Raw genomic sequence first — 22,295 nt, forward strand, 5'->3', positions numbered from 1 at the left:
CATCAAAGACTGAAACCATACAAGCCATCAGCCAGTTGTCCAGTGGCAAGGTCCCAGGTTCTGATGCGATCCCAGCAGAGGTCTATAAGATGGCTGTGCAGTGCTTGTTGACAAACTCACTCAGCTGTTCCAGTCTTTCTGGAATCAAGGATCCATTCCTCAGGAATTGAAAGATGCATCTATCATACACCTCGACAAGAGGAAAGGGAATTGACAAGCCTGTAACAATCATAGAGGAATATCACTGCTTTCCATCGCAGGCAAGATCCTTGCATGAGTGTTGCTGAACCACCTGACTGGCCACCTGGAACAGGGGTTACTACCTGAGACACAGTGTGGTTTCCGCAAAGAGTGTGGCACTGTGGACATGATCTTTTGCAGCCCAACAGCTCCAAGAGAAGTGTCAGGAGCAGAATCGTGAATTGTACACCACCTTCGTGGATCTCACTAAGGCTTTTGACACTGTCAGTTGTGAAGGTCTGTGGCGCATCATGTTAAAATTTGGGTGCCCTGATAGATAGGACTGTATACAGGAGGCATGCTAAGCAATTGAAGCACTTCCACATGATCTGCTTCCGTAGAATTCTGAGGATCTGTAATTTTAATCCACTTTTATATCTTTGTTTTATTACATTGTAGGCAAGCCAGTTACCAAGAATGGCTAGATGCAGTTAATATAGTAAATGCATTTAATAATAGGCAAGATTTCTGTCTATAGGTGAGGAACAACAAAGAAAACTGCTTAGGAATTCAGGATGACTTTCTTGATTTTTGGAGTATTTGGAGTATATATTTGTTCAGTGCTTTCTTAGCTTCAAACAGTCACTGAACAAATGATTGTTAAGCAAGGATTATCTGTAAGTGGAATTTACTATAATTCTGAAAAGACGTGTAGTAACTTTCAGATTTTCTTAATCATTACTTATCACTTGAAAGATATGGCTAGGTGGCAATTCTAATAAATATATAATTATTGTGTGTATGTGCTAAACATACCTGTAGGCAACTCTTAGTACAAGGAGAGTAATCCTTCCATACCATTTTTTTAAAACTGTAAGGATAGTGACAGGCACTCAGGTATACTGGCCCATGTAGAAGCAAATGATGGCTTCTGTTTTATATCTGTTTTATCAGTCATATTCAAGGATAGCACGCAAATTCATTGATAAATCAATTACAGTGTTTTTATTTAGCTAGCATGGCATGTTTCAATACTGATTTCTAGTTCTAGTTCTTAATTTTCTGTGTAGCTGTGATTTGTACAAGTTACATCCATTTTGAATTATAAGGGTAAGAAAACGCGTAAGTATTTTTCATCTTTGTTAAAATGAGTATTTTTTTTTCTCAGCTATCCCCCCCTTAAAAATCCCTGACCTGGCATGTTAAATGTATATTTAAAACTACATATGCATCATTATTTACATCATGTTTAGAAAGGCATGTGGCATTTTTCCTGCTCAGCAATCATAATAATGAATGCAAGAATGAGTATTTGAATTAAGGTTATTCAACTGCAAGACGTAAAAACTGAGGAGCACACTTTCCTTGATTGCAACTGTATGTCCCAGAGATTTTCTGTTGAAACATTGAAATGATAACTGGCATATGAAGATCAAAAACATGTTTATTCAATTCTTTACACTTGGTTAGCCTAGTAAAGAAAATTGAACTCCTGAAACATATGGCACAGTAATATTAATTCAAATAATAACTCTTCTAATGGCACACTAGAAATTTATTTTAAAACTATTAAGAAGCCAGGTGCTGCAGATACTATTAGCAAGTATCTTATTATATATAAGGCATGAAGTGCTGCAACTGGATGCTTGGCAGTTGGTTACCTCTACTTTAATTCAACTGAAAGTTATATTATATATAAATTACTCTGCCTCTTCTCTGAATAGTGTTTTAAACTGTTGGGACTTGGATAGAACAGTAAAACAAACATGAGAAATCACACTTAAATCTGGTGCATAGGTAGTAAAACCATTATTTCACTTTCTTTATTAACTTGATCTCTTGTTTTAATGAAAACAATGGATGGATATATTCACAAGTGGTTTGCTGGTTGTGAGCGCGTGTGCGCCAGCTTTGCTCACATCCACCCCTTTGGGAGTCAAATGGAGCTTCAAAGAAGCAGGTAATCAACTTAGGCAGCTCCGGTGAGTAAAGCAGGGGTGGTGCAAAACTCAGCTGGGCAGTGATGGCAGAGGGAACGAGCCAGAAAGTTAGTTATAAATGGACAGCTTGGCACAAGGGCAGGTAGGTGGGCCCGGCCAGTGATCAAAGCTAAGCATTTGCCCGAACCCTCGCTACCACGCAGCAACCCACCACTGGATACATTAAAAAAAAGTTACAGCTTTGCTTTTGTTTTATCTCTTGATTCAAATACTATTTTTCTTATAAAAACTAGAACATATATGAGGAATTCCAGCTTCTGAGTCCAATATGCTTGGCACTGATTTTCTAATGGAGTACAAACTCACTTGGAAATGAACTGGATAAATATGGAGAGAACAAAATTAACTATGAGATTTAAGAGGTGAAGATTCTTCTGGACTGGGGCACTAATAACACTTTCACAGAGCAATCATAATCAAGAAAGGTCTCCCTTTTTTGCTTGAAAACACCAGAATCACTTGTTTGAATTACAATATGCTAGACCAAGGTGAAACTTAACCCAATAAAACAAGGATATTTTAAAATTTCATTTACCCTCACAAATTCTGTCCCTTTTTAATGTGTTTTTCTTTCAGGCTTCCTTTCCAGTTTCCTGATATTTCTATATTATAGAAATATCAGCCCTCCTATCTGGACTGGAACAGTTAGTTAGATAATATTGCAAACATAAAGTGTTTTTCTTGCAATTTTTCAATTGTGAGTATGTACCCTTTCCATTTAGAAATGTAATCTGCGAGATCTAGGGAACCAGTAGTCCTTCTGTCTTGTTAAACTTTCAGAAACCCTAGTTAGCAAATCCAGTGATAATTGTTGTTGAAAGTTGTAGCGTATCAACATTTGGATAATCTTAAATTTCCCATTGTAACTGAAATAGTCCTATGAGATTTAGGCAATAAGAGGTGAAGCTACAGCTCTGAAAAATACCAAGCCAGAAGATGGGCAGTGCCATGCTAAATGGAAACAAATATAGCATATACAATAGTAAGAAAAGAAAGAATGTGCTTGCCCCAATTCCATAAGTATAGTCAGATATAAAGATTTCTTTTAAGGGGAAAATGGACAGGGATTCTGGAGCCCTATTCAGGATTCTCAAGCATTTCTAGATTTGGGAAGATGTGCTGTTTTATTGTCCTATTGTTTTCTCCCTGATAATGAATTGTTGTATCAAACTATCCTACTGTAAGGGCAAGTCAAAGATAGTAATAAAGATATTTAATTTGGTTTGTGAGGAAGAGGAGGAAGATTGGGTCTTAATCTATTACTTAATCACAAAGATATTTCTCATCTGAAAAAGTCATACTATTTACATTTCAGAACACTAAACATGCACCAATTTAAACATATTAAACTACATTTCTTACCTAACAAATATATGCATTTTATGGCCCTAGCATATGGCATATATTAGTCACCTTCATTCACTTTGTTAGAAATATGCACACATGATCAATAATATCATATGATTCCTACTGTGAAATCGCATACTGTAATATATGCAGTTCAGGGGTGGGTTGCTGCCAGAGTTACTGCCGGCACATGCAGTCACTAAAATCCGGCGGCAAGAGAACCAGTTCGGGGGTGTGGCAGGCTTGGGTCATTGCCGGTTCTGCGAGCCCGGCCTGAGTTCCACTACTGGTTCAGCTGAACCAGCAGCAACCCACCTCTGATACAGTTCATAATATATGAAGAGTTAGAAGAAAAAGAATATCCTACACACACATATAAAGAGAATTAATTATAAAACATTAAAGATAAATCTTGTTAACTTCTTTTTAAATTAACCACCAAATTTTACAATCCTGACAAGAGTTAAAAAGGACAATTTAAACGTACCACATACAAAACCTTCTAGACTGACAGTAAAAACATTTCTTCCTTTTAATGCCTGAGGATGGGCACATGTGGCATTCACAAAAGTCTGGAATTTATTGTCTATTAGCCAGTCAGGTAGCCATTTCAGCTGGCAATCGCACAAAAGGCTTGATGTGTTTATATGTCTGGAAAACAAACAGGAAACACATTAGAAACCCCTCCCCCCCAAAAAAGACCTCTACATCTGAAGGGAACAATATTAAAAACAACCCTGAAGATAAGCAAACAACAAACTGGTGCCCAACATCTTGCTCCATCATAACATATCAAGACAGTAACAAGTAACTCTCACATGAAGGTCTTTCTACCAAGGTGCCAAATAACCAGATTTGCATTCTTCAATAATGTATGCTGTTGTGCAGAGTCTCAAATTCAAAGTGATAAAAGTTATTGAGAGCCTGTTCAGTCTTCAAAACATTGTTGCTTGAATTCCATTAAAAACACTTTTTTCATGGTTTCAGAACAAATCCATTTTCCTTTTTTGGTTCTTTTTAGTCATGTTGAGATCTGATATCAGGGTTATTTTCCACCATGTGAGAACTAGGTCCCACAGTTCTTTTCACAACTGAACAGCCTCCTCTGCTCTATTTCACTGTGTCTTAATAAATGGAAAGACTCCTCCAAATTAACCTGAATGTGGTAATAACTTCATGAAAACATCCATGTGGTTTTTTTGGGGGGAAGGGAAAATAATACAGATGTGGCTCATCACTGCCTCCTTCTGAGAGTTGTTCTAACTGTCTGGTTCCCATCATTCACCTTGTGATTTTCTGAAGTAAGTGTTAAGTCTAGATCTATTTTTTAAAAAGTTTAGCATAGATCTCATAAATACTTGAATCTTAGATAAACTCAACTATTATTGGGTATTTTGAACTAAGTGAAAGCTGTGTTGGAGGAAAGACAGATACTTACAATTCTTTAAGATTCTTCATTTGTAAAAATGTGCTTCCTTGAATTGACATGATTGCATTATTACTTAGATCTCTATAGGACAAAAGAATAATGCAGATCAACTTAGGGCAAATTCTATTCCAAAAGGAAAAAAAATGTATCTCACTGTAATTACAAACAACAATTTAGCAACATTTCTGGATAAAAAATAACACTGGGTAGGAGAATTCTTTTGATGAATTAAAAAAAGATATTTCAATTTTTTTAAAACTATAAATGTATCTGAATTTTTAAGAAATACAGCTAGTCCTCAACTTACAACAGTTCATTTAGTGACTGTTCAAAGTTACAATGGCACTGAAAAAAGTAACTTATGACCATTTTCACATTTATGACCATTGCAGCATTTTAGTAACTTTATTTAAGGATAATTTTCAAGTACTTACAGGTGTTCAAGTGCATCCAGACCAGAAAATGCTTTCTTAGTAATAGATCTAATTTTGTTCCCTTGGAGTAGCCTGGAAATTGAATATGTAACAGATGCAATAAAATAAGTATATCTGGAAATTTTGAGAATTCCTTTGGAGCCATTTTTTATCATGTTGCAATTCTTTGCCTTTTAAGCTTCTTCCTGCCACAGTGATTCCATTTCCTAAATAGGTGCTTTTATTTTGGTTTAATAACTAGACAGATGACATTTTAAAAATGTTTTTGAACATAATTTGGGATAGCAATTATTTTAGGAATTCACACAACTCATCCCTTTTTTCCACCTGGAGTTTGAACAAAATATCTGCATTCTAATGAAACTTGGATAATAGTTTGCTCAATAAAATGTCTCTGCACACAACTAATGTAAGTAATGTAATTACTTAAATATCTATAATGAATAAAAATAAGACATTTTGTAGTACTACATGTGACACTAAGAAATTATTATTTTTATGTACTGCTTTTATTGGTTGCTTTATAAGGTTTTCAAGACAAGCAATGAAAGCAAGATCAATTTAAAATCAAAAACATATCCCAAATAACAGCATACTATGAAATAGAAATATGTAGAGTAGAGATTAAAACAGATTTAGTCATTATAAGCAAGACCAGAAACGCCACAAAATCAACAGCAAGAAGCTGAACTATATTTCAAATTCTTTTCATATTTTTGCATTAGAAAGATAGTATGTCAAGGAAGAAACTGTTAAATTAAGATGATTATATAATTAAACATGAGTAACTTGGGCTACAAAGTCTCATAACATATTATCTCCATTTTCCCATCTCCACCTTAGCTAGTTTCACACTCCTGATCTCTGTCTCTGTCCACTATATAAGAAATAAAATACATGAGCTGGGTAAGAAAATTCCAGTTAAGCTTTATGGTGCAAACATTGAAAGTACTGTAAAGATAGTGTCAAAGAGAAAACATAAAGGTAGTGAGCAAGCAGGTGGCATCAAAGTTAAATTCACATTGCAGACAGCTGACAGCAGATCTAATATCAACTAGTACTATCAAATTTCCCTACATCTGGCTCTCAGTGTTTTATCACTTTTTCTGTGGTGGTTGTTGAATCTATGGGCTTTTGTGGAACAGTAATAATAATAGCCATCACTGCCACAAGAATAATAATTATATTAATAATGATGATAATTATAATTTGCAAGAACCTGTGTCCTTTATAAAGCTTCATATTCAAGACCATGGAATAAATATTTATCATTACTCAAATAGAAAGAAGGAAGTTATATTTATAGCCATCTAAGTTTGTCAAGTCCAGAGAAAGCACCATTCATATCTTCGATTGTCCATGAGATTTCATTATTTTTAAGGTCTCTGTAATGGGTAGGAAAGGATTTTAAATCAGTTTTCAAAACATGAAAAAAGGTAGACATATATTTGAAATCACAACTTTAATTTGTGTAACTCTTAGTTTATAATCTGTTTATGTGTGTTTGTGTGCTTCTGAATCAATATCGGCTCTTGGCAACTACTTAGAGAGGTTACTGCAGTTTTCTTGGCAAAGAAATAATTTCCATTACCTTCTTCCTAGATCTGAGAGACAATAACCCTCAAAATAACCCAGCTGATTTTGTGACAAAGAGGGGGGACTAGAAGCAATGTCTTCTGATTTCTAGCCTGACACCTTAACTACTACACCAAGTGACTCTCTGTCTGTAGTTTAGATCACGTTAATACTTGTTCTGTGGAGAAAAAAAAGATTTCATACACTATTCAGTTCACTAAGTATTGATCATACTTTTTCAATGGTAGTTCCATCTGCAAGTTATAAACTAAAATTATATTTTATGGTATCCTACTGACTTTAATGCTTTTACCAAATATACAGGGCTTTTATGGATCATAAAAATATTTTGGCTTTCTCATTAGAGGAGCTGCTATGCCAGTAGCAAATGAGGGGAGTTAAAAAGGCAAGCAGGCTAACTGTAACAGAGACTTAACAGATTGATTATTATATATGAATGGTACCAAAGACCAGACTCTTCTTACACGTCAAACTAGTTATTACAGATGACACAAAGAGAGTTCAAGAGATTAAAATCATTGTCTGATTTACATGTCATAATATGAGTTGGAGTATAGCTCTCCCCATCAATGGAACATATAAACATCAGTGCATGTGGGCAACAATAAAAAATAAATGGATGAGTGCTTCTATATCAATAGCAACAATAAGTGATGTTTCTTGCGGTTCCCATTCTTTTCCATTATTATTTTTTAGCAGTAGACTTATATACCGCTTCATAGGGCTTTCAGCCCTCTCTAAGCGGTTTACAGAGTCAGCATATTGCCCCCAACAATCCGGGTCCTCATTTTACCCACCTCGGAAGGATGGAAGGCTGAGTCAACCCTGAGCCGGTGAGATTTGAACCGCTGAACTGCTGATCTAGCAGTAGCCTGCAGTGCTGCATTTAACCACTGTGCCACCTCGGATTATGCAGATTACAACGCCATTTTTGAAATCTTTTCAGGGTAAAACCACAGCTAAGAGTTGGCAACAATGCTCCTATGAATATCATAACATATATGACCCCAAACATGCAAAGTCTGAAAATCCAAAATTATTGTGAGAAATTTTATATCCAAATATATTTTATTCTTTATACTGTTTCCATCTTACTTAAACATAATCCACAATGATCTGAGAATCATTTCTGACATTAAATATTTTTATGTATATGAAATCTCTAAATCTCCCAATATTTTGTGTTCCTTCCCAAAATCTTGCTGTTGGGAGTTTCACATACACCGCCTAGTGATGGCACTGTTTGCATGTTTTGCATTATAAGTCCTTATTTCTACAACAATCTGTCTAGGTTTTTAACACATAATTTAAAATGGAAATTCATGAAAGAGTAAGCAATATGTTTTTTTTAGTTTTGGTGATTTTAAAAAGTTCTTGGTCCTAAGTCAATTTGTATTAAGAAAACTGCACCTATTACTGAGTTTTCCTTCATAAGTTTCTCAGACCCATTACAAAATGACAACATTTTTTAATTTATTATTTTATACGGAGTAGTCCAGTGTTTCTTAACCTTGGCGACTTTAAGATGTATGCACCTCAACTCCCAAAATTCAAATGCTGGCTGGGGAATTCTGGAAGTTGAAATCTACACAATAGTTGAGAAACACTGGAGTAGTCTTTAGTTCTCATAATTTTCTTTATATAATGCAGAATTGTGAGCCTCTCAGAGACATTTACTGAGATGGGTGGCTACAGAAACTAGATAGATGGAGGGATGGATGGATGGATGGATGGATGGATGGATGGATGGATGGATGGATGGATGGATGGATGGATGGATGGATGGATAGATAGATAGATAGATAGATAGATAGATAGATAGATAGATAGATAGATAGATAGATAGATAGATAGATAGATAGATCTTTAAATAAGTTTTCTTGAAACTTACAGAGTTTGTAAACTGGACAGTCCCCGGAAGGCACAATCTGCAATGTAGCTGACTTTGTTGTTCCCGATATCCAGCCTTACCAGTAGGCTTAAACCAACAAAGTTTGAATCGTCTAGTTTTGCTAAATTATTGTAAGTTAAATCACTGCAAATTTAAAAAATGGGGAAGAATATTGTTTTAAATCAGCATAAGCAAAACATTCAAGTTGAGAATATAACTTCTTAATTAGTTTCAGAATAATTTATTTTTAATTCAAGTTTGTGGCTTATTTTCCATGACATGTAATATTATTGCAGAATTAGTTTCTCTTATTTGAAATTACAATACAAAGTCCAACTGCTACTGGTACAAAGAAACATAATTGGCTTCAGGTTCTTACAATAAAGCATCAATGAGTTCAATGAATTCATAAAAGCAAATGTACTGCCATCATGTGAAGTTGTTCTTTCAGTCATACTTTGGCCTGCACCCTACTTTTAAAATAGAGGAGAGCTAAACGCACAAACACTACTTACAGCTCACTGAGTTTTTGGCAAAACTCCCAGGCATCAGGTCTGATCCTGCTGATTGCATTTTGGCTGAGATGAAGCTGCTGTAACATCAACAAGCCATAAAGCCAGCCTTTGGAAATTTCTGTTAGGTTGTTATGATCCAGCTGTCTAAGAATACAAAATGAAAAACCAATTTATAGCTGTAAGTTTTAACCATTTAAAAGATATCAAGTATCATTCTCATAAAAACAAGCTAGAAAAAAATTATCATTTTGCATTTTGTACATAAATATTTTGTGAACAAAATATCTTCAAACAAAATTAATTGTAATACTCAGAATGGTACTTTCTTGAAAACTGAAAATATGCACTTACAGAATTTCCATGTTACTTAATCCCCAAAAAGCTCCATCCATGAGCCAAACAAGCCCATTTTTCTGTATTTTTAATGATTTCAAAGAAGGCAGTCCTTGAAAAGTAAGTCCATCTATTTTTTTAATTCTGCTACGGCTCATCTCTCTGAAGGGAGAAAAATTTCTATGTTATTGTAGGTAAATTGTAGTTTCTAAACACTGGGTGTGTGGCCCTAGGTCTTTATATGTTTAACAGAAGTACAAAACATTCTTTTTCAACCAGACTTCTCTTAACAAAATATATTGAATTCTAAGGCATGACAGGGCCAATAATTTTGAATATCTTTCAAGCCTTTTTTTAAAAAAATTGAAAATTAACTTGCCAGGAATTCAGGGGGTTGTTAACATTTTAGGAAGTTATTTGCTATACATGGGTGTGTGCATCTGTGTGTATTTGGTGCTACTTCTGATATTTTCTTATGGAACATTTAAAATGTTAGTTAGATTTGCTGTATATGAAATCTTTTTTGGCACCTTAATTTTTTAAACTATGTTCTACATGAATCTTTTGTTACTTCTTTTTTTTAAAAAAAAGGTTTTTTAAATTTTTTTAACCCAGACAAAAACAAACAAAAACATAAACATATACAACCTTCTGCCATTTCATATAGTGTGTCATTTGTTTACAAAATTTTGTGTGTCCTTTCCATGGTCACCACTTATAATTATATATCAAATCACAAATTGTTCATTAGATAAACATAAGTACCTTATTGTTATATATCAATTCTTCAACTATAATTATTATTCCTTAATTTTAAATAGAATATTCTAAATATTGAATTCATGCATACATCATTCCATTACATCATTCTAATCTGTTTAACAATGCTAAGCCCTTTTAGTATTGCATATATCATTCTATTATTCTTAAAATATAAAAAATTCTTCAATATTTTCCGTTACCATGATTTTTATCTAACCATTGATAAAACAAATCCCAAACCTTATAAAATTGTTCATCTTCTTGTTCTCTAATTTCAAATGTCAATTTACTCATTTCCGTACATTCCATTATTTTTTGGATAATTTCCTCCTGTGTTGGTATTTTCTCATTTTTCCAATTTTTTGCAAATACAATTCTAGCTGCTGTTAATACATTAACAATCAAATATTTCAAATCTTTGTTGTATATTTCTGGTATAAATCCCAATAAAAAAGTCTCTGGTTTAAAGTCTATGCATTTTTTTGTCATTTTCTCCAACCACATGTGGATCTTAGTCTAATATCTTTTAGCTTCTATGCAAGTCCACTACATATGGTAATATGAACCCGGTATCTGATGACATTTCCAACACTTTTCTGATTTGTTCTTGAACATTCTTGCTATTCTCGTTGGGGGTAGATGCCACCTGTAAAACATCTTATACAAATTTTCTTTATATGCTGTTGACATTGTCATTTTGTAGTTTTGAGACCACAGTTTCTGCCACTTCTCTAGTTCCCATGCCCAATTTTTTCCCCCAGGCTATCATAGATCCTTTAACCTGTTCTTCTTCTAACTTAACCTCTAGCAAGTTTTTGAATTACCTTTTCATCAGTACCCATCAAAATTTTATCTAACTCCATCATTTTATCATAAAAACCTTCCTCTTTACAATCCTTGTCATATCTACCTTGTATTTGCATATATGAAAACCAATTCATCTTTATACTTTCCTTTTCCAATTCTTGAATAGATTTAAGTTCACCCTTTGCATTCAATATTTCACCATATCTGTTTGTTCCTTTTTGTATATTATTGCGTATGAAAAAGCTTCAATCGTTGATAGCCAGTCTGGAATTTTTAAATAATATTGTCTTTTAACCTTCTCCCAATTTAATAGCAAGGCCTCCCGTAGGTAATATCTTCTAAAATACCCCTGTGTTTTAGTTTCCTTGTACCATAAAAAGGCATGCCATCCCAGCAATAGATCATGTCCTTCAAGAGTCAGTAATCTGGTATTCCTTAGTGTTATCCATTCTTTAACCCACATCAAACTTGCAGTCTGATAGTATAGTTCCCAATTGGGCAGGTCCAATCCTCCTCTTGTTCTTGCATCTTGTAACAATTTTAATTTTATTCTTGCTTCCCCCCCCCCCCCCGCCATATGTACTTCAACACTATTTTATTTAAGTCATTGAAAAATTCCTTCCCTAGTCTAATTGGAATAGTCTTGGACAGATGTAAGATTCTGGGTAGAATGTTCATTTTAATTGTAGATATTCTCCCTATCATCGATAATTGTAAATTTTCCCATTTCTTCAAGCAATCTGTTGTTTAAGTTTATAGTAGTTGTTATCTTTGAGAGCACTGCATCTTGCTGTTAAATATATCCCCAAATATGTAACCTTATTCGTAACTTGCATCTCCAAAGTTTCCGCCAACTCTTCCTTTTGTCCTGTTGGTATATTCTTTGTCAAGATCTTAGTTTCATCTTTATTTATTTTCAATCCTGCTACTTTCCCATATTCTTCTATTCTTTCTATCAATTTAGGTGCTGTTTCAAATGGATCCTCTAGGATGAAGACCAAGTCATCTGTGAATACTTGTAGCTTGTATTTTTCCTTTTTAATTTTCATTCCTTTTATTTCTTTTCCTTCTCTGACATTTTTATTTAAAACTTCTAATGTTGAAAGAAAAAGTAATGGTGATAATGGGCAGCCTTATCTCGTTCCTTTCTTTATTTCAATAGGCTCTGTCATTATCTTTGCTGTTTGTTTATAATATATAGTTTGTATGGCTTGAATAAATTTCTCACCAAAACCCATCTGTTCCAGTTGTAACAACATAAAACACCAATTCATGTTGTTAAATGCCTTCTGAGCATCCAAGAATATCAATGCCAATTATTTTTCAGGATGTGCCTCATAATATTCCAGAGTGTCTAAAATTATCCTCATATTATCTTTAATTTGTCTCTTTGGCAGAAACCCATTTTGATCAGAGTGACTAAAACTACTTAAGTATTTTTAAGTCATTCTGCCAATATTGAAGCAAACAACTTATAGTCTGAGTTTAACAGGGAAATTGGTCTGTAGTTCTTGATTTGTAGTAAATCGGCCTCCTCTTTTGGTAAAAGTGTAATATATGCTTCAGACCATGATTTAGGTATTGTCCTCTCTAACATCACCTTCTAATAATGGAAGAGAAAATGATTCCTGCAGGGTCTTATAAAATTCTGCTGGTAGCCCATCCAGGCCCGGGGCCTTTCCATTCTTTTGTTTTTTTAAGTGCTTCGGTTATCTCCATCATGGTTATTTTGCCTTCTAACATTATTGCAGTTTCTTTGGGTATCTGTTGTAAGTTGGCTTCCTGTAAATAGTTTCACTCCTGCCTCTTCTATATTCTCTTGGTCATACAGTTTACCGTAGTAATCTTGTATAAATTTTTTTCTTCTCTTCATTCCCATAACAGGTTTGCCCTTGTTCATCCATTAACTGCAGTATCTTCTTTGAGTCTCTCTCTTTTCTCAATTTGTATGCCAACCATCTGCCTAGTTTATTAGCATTTTCAAAATAATTCTGCTTAGCATCCCTAATTTTTTGGTCTAATTCCTCCTTTTCCATTAACTCAATTTTGTGTTTAATCACATCCATTCTTACTTTAATATCCTTCTTTTTTGGGAAATTCTGGAGTTCTTTCTCAAAACCCTTATATTCATTGTCAAGTCCTTTAAGTGTTTGTCTTTTCCTTATATTTCTCTTCCTTGTATAGTCAATTATTAGGCCTCTACTATAGGCCTTCATTGTGTCCCAGAGGTTCTGCATTGATGTCTCCTCTTTCCTATTTTCTTTAAAGAAAGCCAATTCCTTTTGAATTTTCTGTACAAAGTCTTTCTCTTTTAATATGGTATTATTTAGTGTCCACCTACATCTTTTTCTTTGTCCTCTCCATTTAATTGTCATTGATTGGATTGTGATCTGCCCAAGTACTTGTTTCAATCTCAATTAAATCACTACCCAAATCATATCGATTCTGGAATAAGATAAATGTCTGTTTGAGTAAAAAGTATATTGTTTTTTAGTAGGGTTTCTCTCTCTCCAAACATCTTTTAAACCCATCTCATCAATCATTTTAAAAAAGGATTTAGGGAGTATCTTTCTATTTAACTTTTTTTGTTTTTTGTGAGTTATAGTCCATGTTCTTATCTACAATTCCATTGAAGTCTCCCATCATGCAAATATTTGATCCAAATCTATTATTTTCCTGTGTAGTTTTCTGTAAAATTCATCTTGTTTATTGTTAGGTGCATAGATTACTATTAGTAGCATTTTCTTATTATTGTCCATAATTTCCACCATCAAAATTCTTCTATCGTAACCTGTATAGATTTGTTCCAGTGGGATTACATCTTTAATATAAAGAATCACTCCTCTTTTCTTACAGTTTGCCAATGAAGTAAATATTTTCCCCAGCTTTGGTTGCCTTAATAAAGGTACATGTTGCTTTTGAATATGCACTTCTTGTAGACAAATTATATCCAATTTTAATTTCCCTAATTTGTGAAATATTTTCTTTCTTTTATTTGCTGAATTGAGTCCATTTATATTAATTGAAATCTTTTTCTTCTCTTCCATGTTTATGTTTCATACAGAGGATTTATTGCTTTAGTGGTTCTAGGTTCCCATGGTTCTCTAATGTACATACCACTTACAGCTCTTTCTTCTATCTCAATCCCGCCAGCAGCTCCTCCTTCTTTTTCAGTTGAGGCTGAAGACACCGCTCGTAGTTCTGTCACTGATTCCTTATGTCCAGTCTCCTTGGCCTTCCCTCTGAGATATTCTCCGAAGAATGCTTCTGCTTTTTCAGTTGAATGTATTCTGTATTTTTGTCCTTGCCATACAAACATTAAACCTTCTGGTAGCAACAGTCTGTAATTAACACCTTTTTGAGTAGAATTTTAGTCAAAAATTAGTATTCTCTTCTCAATTCTCTCACTTTTCTTGGTATTTGCTTTAAAACTACGATCTCCTTACCTTTGTACTCCAGTGTTCTATCTCTTGCTTTTTGAAGTATTTGCATCCTAATTGCTTTCTTGGTAAATCTTACATGAACTTCCCTTGGCAGTTGATTTCTTGCTGCATATCTTGTATAAACTTGAAATGTTTCATCTATAGCATCAGCCATCTTCTCTTGGGTTAGGTCAAGGACATTTGTTAGAATTTCTATCATTATTTGTAACAAGTTTTCACCTTTTTCTTCTATATTTTGAAATCTTAAAAAGAATTCTGACCTTTCAATCTCCCAATTCAGTATTCCAATATTATCCTTTTCCACCAGGCTTAGTCTGTTAGCAATCTCTCCAATTTTCTTCTATCTTTGGTCACCTTTTTCTTCAATTTTTTGTAGCATGCTCTTTCATGCATTGAAGCCTGGCTAAATCCAACCCCACGTCTGCAGCGTTCTCATACCAAACTGTTAAACAGCGGGGAAGATGTCTGTTTATGCACTGTTGGTATACTTTTTCATTCAATCCCTCAGCAAACTGATCCAGAAAAGCCTCTTCTGACCACCCCCTCATATAAGCTGACAATTCTTGAAATTCCTGCACATAATCTGGCACAGTTTTGTTTCCCTGCTTAAGAGCCGTAAATTTCAGGTGGCCGTGTCGTTTGATCAAAGGGTAATCGAACCTCCTTCTCATGGCTGCCATAAATTCATCAAAATTCCTCAGGAGAGTGGAATTGCATTTGTGTAGGCTGACCATCCATTCGACTGCTTTCTTCTCTAAGGCCATTAACACCATTCTCACTTTAATTTCATCTGTCTCCAAATCAGGTCCTTAGATTTCCATATGATTCCAGACCTGAATTATAAACAGTCCAAGAATTTTGGGGTCTCCATCATATCTTATGGTTAAGGGAGGGACCTTTGCCATCCGGCGTCACCTCCCCCCCCCCAGCCCTTTGAATGACTCTAGCTGCAGGGGGGGAGGCTGGTTCTGGGTTTTCTTGCACACAACCCCCCTCGGCCTCTTCACTCTCCCTTAAGCTACGCATTGAGAACCTTTGTTCCAACTCCTCTGTTGGCTCTCTTTCCATTGCCCTCTCTTGGCTTTGACGTTCAGTCCATGCCTCTTCGAGGAGTCTCATGGCATGGGAAATCTTGTAATCTTCTTCTCCAGTGCCACTCCAATCAGCTGCTGGTTTTTCTTTGGTCTCCTTCTTGTAACTCCAGCATCTAATTCCTCAGGGTCCTCTTTCTGTCCCACACCCCAAGTCCATCTGGGACGGACGGCAGGTTCATCCACTCTCAGTTAGGCCAGTCTTTCCATTAAAGATGGTGCCGCCACTGCCCCCTCTTCTTCCTCCTGGTCGCTTACACGCAAAGACATTTCTTTTTTTCTTGTGAGGGCACCCCCCTCGGTAGTTGTTAGCTCTGGGATGGGTGCGAATGAGACTCAGCTTAATGTCAGCATTGACTTCATTTAGTAATCAGGAAAGAAACCACTTGACTCTGTTTGAATTGAAATCAATTGTACTTTTACTAATTATAAACGAACAGTTGCAAAGCAAAGCTGAGTCTGGTTAATTAGGCGTGAAAGCGAATAATATCATGTAGAATTCAATCCCCTCCCCTTGGCACCCCCGTTCATAGTCCACTTATAATGCACCCAACTGTCAGGTGGGAGATAACTTCAAAAGGATGGAATGCTGGACAGTTGGCCTTGGCGGGAAACTCCCTTCCTCCACATGCGCAGTAAGGTGGTCAGATCAGCGTCTAGAAACTTCCTCCAGCACATCATGATTCCCCTCCCAGATACCATGCCCCCCCTCCCCGTTTCAATGACAGCCGAAGCAGCAGCAAAGCAGAGGCTGACACTATCTTCATATTTCATCACCACTTGTTGAATATTATCAATTTTTTCATCAGTTTTAACTGCTTTTTGTTCCATATTTTCTGTTCGTTGTTCTATACTTTCAATTCTTTTTTCCATGTTTTCTGTCCTCTTTTCAATGGTGTCTGTTTTTGCTTGTAGGTTCTGAATTCCTTGCATAATCATCTCCAAGGTAACTGCCTTCTCTCTCTTTTTCTTTTCCTGTTGCAACATTGTCTGTATTGATCTTTGTCTTCCTGCTGGTGAGGAGGAAGGTGTTGTTGTTGCAGAGCCAGTGGTTATTATTCTTTTACTCATCTCCAATTTCTTCTAATTGTAATCCACTTGATATAAAAATCAATTATAATCCAAAATGACCATGGGTTAGTCAAAGGTAGAGAAAAAAAATCAATTATAATCCAAAATGACTGGTTGATCCAAAATAGAAAGAAAAAAGAATCAATTATAATCCAAAGTGCCCATGGAATAGTCAAAGGTAAAAAGAAAAAAAGTCAATTTTAGTCCAAAGTGACCATGGGGTGGTCAGAGATAAAAAGGGAAAAAAGTCAGTTATAATCCAATGTGACCATAGGGTGGTCAAAGGTAAAAAGAAGAAAGTAGAAAAATCAGTTATAATCCAAAGTGACTATAGAATGGTCCAAGGTAGAAAAAAGATAAAAATAATCTACTATCAAAGATGTAAGAAGAAAAAAGAAATAACCTAAAAAATAGAATAAAAATCTTCAATCTTTTCTATGCCCATAATCCAATTGAAAAAGCCAAAAATTGAAAACAACCAGATAAGGGACCCAACTTCACAACCAAAAGAAGTAAACACTGCCACCAGTAGAAAAAAAGAGAAAGAAAAGTAGTTTCAAGGCTTCTTGCAAGACAAAAGTTCTCTAAGCAAAGATAAATAATTTCAAAAACTTTAATAGAATGAAAGCCTTACAAGATTACTGCAGGCTTGCTCTTGCAGTTATTATCTATTCTCTCCAGGCAGAATTTCAAGGACTGAAGATTTCAGAGTAAGCACCTATATAAATAACTCCTCTCCTATCAGTCCTGACTGAGCTAGTAACCTTGGAGAGGAACCTTTTTCAAAACATTCATTCACAGAAAAAATAGCATCAAAATTACAAAACCTCTAGGTGGCAGTGTCGCTTATCCAAAACTTTTCCTCTCTGTATTACGTTCTCTGCGTTGTTAGAAAAAAATGAAAAGCCAAATGTGGAAAAAGAAATAGTGCAATGTACTTAAAACAGCTAAATATTAAAAGAGTTCTTAACCAATAAAACTTAGTTATCAAACAGTCCAAAAGATAAAAGACAAAAATAAACAGAAAAGAAAAGCCAGCCCATTTAACACAGTGCTAGCTATAAAGACCAGTCAAGCTTCTGACGATAAAAAGGAAAAAATGTTTTTAAAAACTTTCACTTTGACTGTAGCTGTATATTCGCCACTTACTTTCTCTCATCAGTCATTTATTTTAAATTAGTTCTCTTCATTTAGGATGTTCTCATAAATCAGCAAAAAAAGTAGAAATCTCACCAAGGACGACACACTCTCTCCTGCACTTTCACTTCCAAAGCTGTCAGCCGTTTCAACAGCCTTAATGGCTGATTCCTAGCCACTGACAAAAGGGGTATTCCTGGGTCGCCAGAGACTTTGCGGGTGCCTCTGGGATCGACAGGATATGCCCCTTCCTATCACCGTCTCTTCAGGACAGTTTAGGTCCAACTGGACTGTCCTGCGGCTGGAATTTTGGCGGTGTTCTCAGAGCCCCGAGAGCCCCATTGTATCACAGCGACGTCAGCTTCCTGTCCTTTTCTGTCACTTCTATGATTGTTATTCCTTTTACTCATGCCAACTCTAGAGCAGTTTTTCTTTACCCCACATCTCAAATCTTCTATAATTTATAATTGCATTAATCAATTATTACAAGCAATAAAGAGTAATTCAGAAAGTGCATCTAAATTTACTGTGATGCAGTCTCTCTTTAAGTTTTTGCAGTGACTCTTACGAACCCCCTCAAATACAGCAGCTTTATGAGGTGGGTTGGGCTGAGGGAGTGCAACTAGCTCAAGGCCACCCAGCTTTCATGGCTAATGTGAGATTGGAGCCTATGGTCTTCTGCTTTCTAGTTCATGCCTTAAGGATCAGAAACTTTTTTAAGCCGTAGGAACCACTGAGCAATTCCACAGATAAAAGATAAAAATTAAACTACAAGGTTTTATGAAAATGTTCGTGCTAAATTATTTTTTATATAGATACATGATCTGCTGGTTCAATAACTACTTATTATTCTTATATGGTTATTTCATCATACTAGTTTTATGCAGCTTAGAAGCTTTCCTTTAATTGGCATTGATTTGCCAAATTGTCCTTTAATTTTTACAATTAGCTTATCTGTGGGTTGATTATCCATTTTTCATGGAATTTTGATAAAAATAGAAAAAATAGCTTTTCCTAGGCTGGGCTTATAACAAAAATCTATGGTACTTTAACAAAGAAATACTGTAATATAGTAGTGAATGAACCCGTCTGTGAAGCTGAGTCCAATTTTTGGGGTACATCTTGGGGTACACCTAAAATTCTTGGATTATTGAGTACACACAGTCAGTACAATACCTTGTGAAATCATGTAAATCTTGAAAGATTTCATTCTCTCATAGTTTTTAGAAATTAAAGAAAATATTGAAACCTTTTGATTTCTACCATGTAATCAATGCATGCCATAGTGCCTTTCAGCACTGTGTTATGTACATCTGGTCATTATTCTTGAAAATCTGGTTCTCCCATTTCATACTTTGAATTCCACTAGACACTGAATCAAGAAGTTGGGTTTTATTAATGATAGAAACATAAGCTCAGTTCTTCTGAAACAGTCACTTATATATTTCCAGGCATTATTATCATACTTTCAGTGACTTATGATGTGTCCTACTCAGATTATTTCTCATCCATCTGTGAATGTGTCCCAATTGAAACCCACTACTTCTGTTTATTAACTTTTTTATTCTGTACTACACAGTTACCTCTTATCTCTTTGAGAGGCAAGTATTTCTTTGTATTTTCTAATATTTGACACTTCTCTACTAATTTTCTCACATTGCAGTTTACACATTCAATATTTTAATCAGTTTCTCGCTTTACTTTTCTAAACAAAAGTAATTAGTCATCAAGGAGGTTACTTTAGCCTGAGAATGGGATGGTGAATGATGAGGGTTCAGCCATGTGGGGAAAACAAGTACTGTATTTTTCCAAGTATAACACACACTCCCCCCCCCCAAAAAAAAAGATGCTGAAAATTTGGGTGCATCTTATACTCTAAATGTAGCTTTTTCAAAGCTTTTTTCAACCGCTAACGAATGAAGTGATCTTTGGTGCTTTGCCTGCTTTTCTCGGTGCTTCTCTCAGACGTGTGCTTTAGAAGCTGGTTTTTATCCCCAACCAGGGAATAAAAAGCATGCATGTGTGCACTCAAAATCAGCAAACGTATGTGCTGAGGCTGACTAGATTAAGGATGCTAGCCAGATGAATACCTGGTAGGCAGAATTTCCCCCATATTTTCCTCCCCCCAAAATTACTCCAGTGCATCTTATACTCTGAAAAATATGGTAACTTCTTTCTTTGGTGCAGCCAGCCTTTTACAATGTACCCTGTCAATATTGCTAGTGATTTACTAAAAATGAGAGAAAAAAATCTAAAGAAAATGTCTTATTTTCCTTCTATACAACACTATAAACCACAACAGCATTACAAGTATCTTATTCTAGGCAATGCAAACAAAATAAATTAATATAAACTTTCAGAAAGTGAGGCCAGAATTGTCTTCTTGTTGCATCTAAATCTGTCCTGAGTTTATGTGATTGCTAATAGGGCTAATGCAAAAATCACTGAAAGGAATAAGGCAGTTGGAGGATGTACTCACAGATGTTGGAGATGGGGAAGTTTAAACATCTTCTGCGGAATGATTGAAATGCGATTTTTGTTCAGCTTCAAGACTTGAAGTTTGTTAGCCAAGTTGTCAAAAATACCTGGTTCCAGTGAAACTATCCAATTGTTGCTAATGTGGCTGGGAAAGAAGGTCAGAATAACATATCTAAAAATGTTTAAATTCTGTACTCAAATCCTAATCATCTGCTGTTTTACTCATCAATCTTCATTTTAAAAGACCTTGTCCTATCAGGGGATAGGTATCATTTTGAAAAGTTCTTAAAAGTCAGAGAATCCCCCCCATTGATTCCAAAGAATTATAATTTACAATTTACATTAATCTTGAAATGACAGTAATTTAAAAATATTCAACTCAATTTTAAATACTTTAAAAATATTACATCGAAAAATGTGATTCTTTTTCACAGTAGCCTCAAATACCTATTATTTTATTATTTAAATATTGACTCAATTTACAGAACAATAAGAATACTTGGTCAGATAGTTGCCTCTGCCTTTAAAAAAAGGATCGTAATTAGGATGAAAAGGATTAATGAATGAATCAGTTGAAACAGTCAACAAAGTCCAGTGAATTTTCATTTGATTAAAGTGATGGTTCTCTCTTGAGATTCTGACTGCTGTCCTATACAAGTTGTAATAGACATTCATGACTCTAAATTGTAGGAATTACATTCACCATTACTTAGTTTGAAGCTATGAGAACAGACTTCTATGCAAATATAACATCCACTGTGCATAGGGTGAGGATAACATGAACAGAAAACAAAATCTGCACAAGGCACTATCCCCCCCCCCCAAATATCTTAATAATAGAGTTGTGTGAATATGTGTGAATATTTTGAATTTGATATTCAATCAAATCTAGCCAGGAGGTGGACAGCATGATTAACAATTAACAAGTTCCAAAAGTGCACTAGTCTGTGTGGGCATTTTTAACCTATTTTCTTTAAGGCCAGATTAGCAAAAAAGAAAAAGAAAAAAAAAAGCCCAGTAGGGAATCCATACCCACAGAGCTTTTTGTGAAGCACTATGAACCTCTTCGGATGCCAGAGTTCCCTGATTACATTAATGGGATGAAAAGTTTTTTTTAAAGAAAATTTTGGATGAAATGAAAGCTTGAACTTAACTTACAGGTTCTTGAGCACCAGTGGAGGAAATGACCCCATCTCAAGCACAGAAATATTGTTGTTGCTGAGATCTAAAGTTTCGAGGGATTGAAATAATTTCAGTTCTTCAGGCAGAATGTTCATGATCTTGTTATTTATCCTGAATTAAAAATTAGCAATCACATTAAGAACAACTTCTGGACCACTGACAAGTTTTGTATTTCCCAATAGTTTAGTTAAATCATATACATAGGCATGCATAGTATCAACATCATATATTGTTTAGGAAATATTTAAAATTACTAAGTACCAAATAAAGATCTAAAAGTTTTGAAATGGAAGAAAGGAAAGGGAAGAATGCAAGCAAAATAACTATCATAAAATAATTTTGAACTCTGAATCAGAGTTCACTAAAAATAGACTTAAAAGCAATAAAATTAAAGCCATTTTATAAGCAGCAAGTGCTGCATATGAGCAGAAAAGAGAATCTACCTGTTTCCGGCCACAATATATTAACATAATACAGTTAAACAAAAATTAGAGAAAGTGAGAGGGAAGAAAACATTTTCTTCTAATAAAAACAGGAAAGAAAAGAACAAGAAGTAAAAAAATAAAAAGAAATTGCAAGTATTATGGTAATCAAAGAAA

The 22,295-nt window shown here is 35.0% G+C and overlaps 1 protein-coding gene across 1 annotated transcript in view; it reads right to left on the bottom strand.

The window, feature by feature from the left end:
• LRIG3 (leucine rich repeats and immunoglobulin like domains 3) overlaps window positions 1–21,801 on the bottom strand; it is a 40,297-nt gene extending 18,496 nt beyond the window's left edge. Inside the window, exons 1-8 of the mRNA XM_032221742.1 lie at window positions 21,673–21,801; window positions 20,516–20,659; window positions 9,744–9,887; window positions 9,393–9,536; window positions 8,878–9,021; window positions 5,391–5,462; window positions 4,966–5,037; window positions 4,015–4,178 (exon numbers count right to left, since the gene is read on the bottom strand). Of these exons, the coding sequence (XP_032077633.1) occupies window positions 4,015–4,178; window positions 4,966–5,037; window positions 5,391–5,462; window positions 8,878–9,021; window positions 9,393–9,536; window positions 9,744–9,887; window positions 20,516–20,659; window positions 21,673–21,791 (1,003 nt within the window). The 5' untranslated portion in view covers window positions 21,792–21,801. The remainder of the gene's footprint in view (window positions 1–4,014; window positions 4,179–4,965; window positions 5,038–5,390; window positions 5,463–8,877; window positions 9,022–9,392; window positions 9,537–9,743; window positions 9,888–20,515; window positions 20,660–21,672) is intronic.
• Between the last annotated feature and the right edge of the window lie 494 nt (window positions 21,802–22,295).

The sequence above is a fragment of the Thamnophis elegans genome, chromosome 7 (assembly GCF_009769535.1).
Source record: "Thamnophis elegans isolate rThaEle1 chromosome 7, rThaEle1.pri, whole genome shotgun sequence".
NCBI lineage: Eukaryota > Metazoa > Chordata > Lepidosauria > Squamata > Colubridae > Thamnophis > Thamnophis elegans.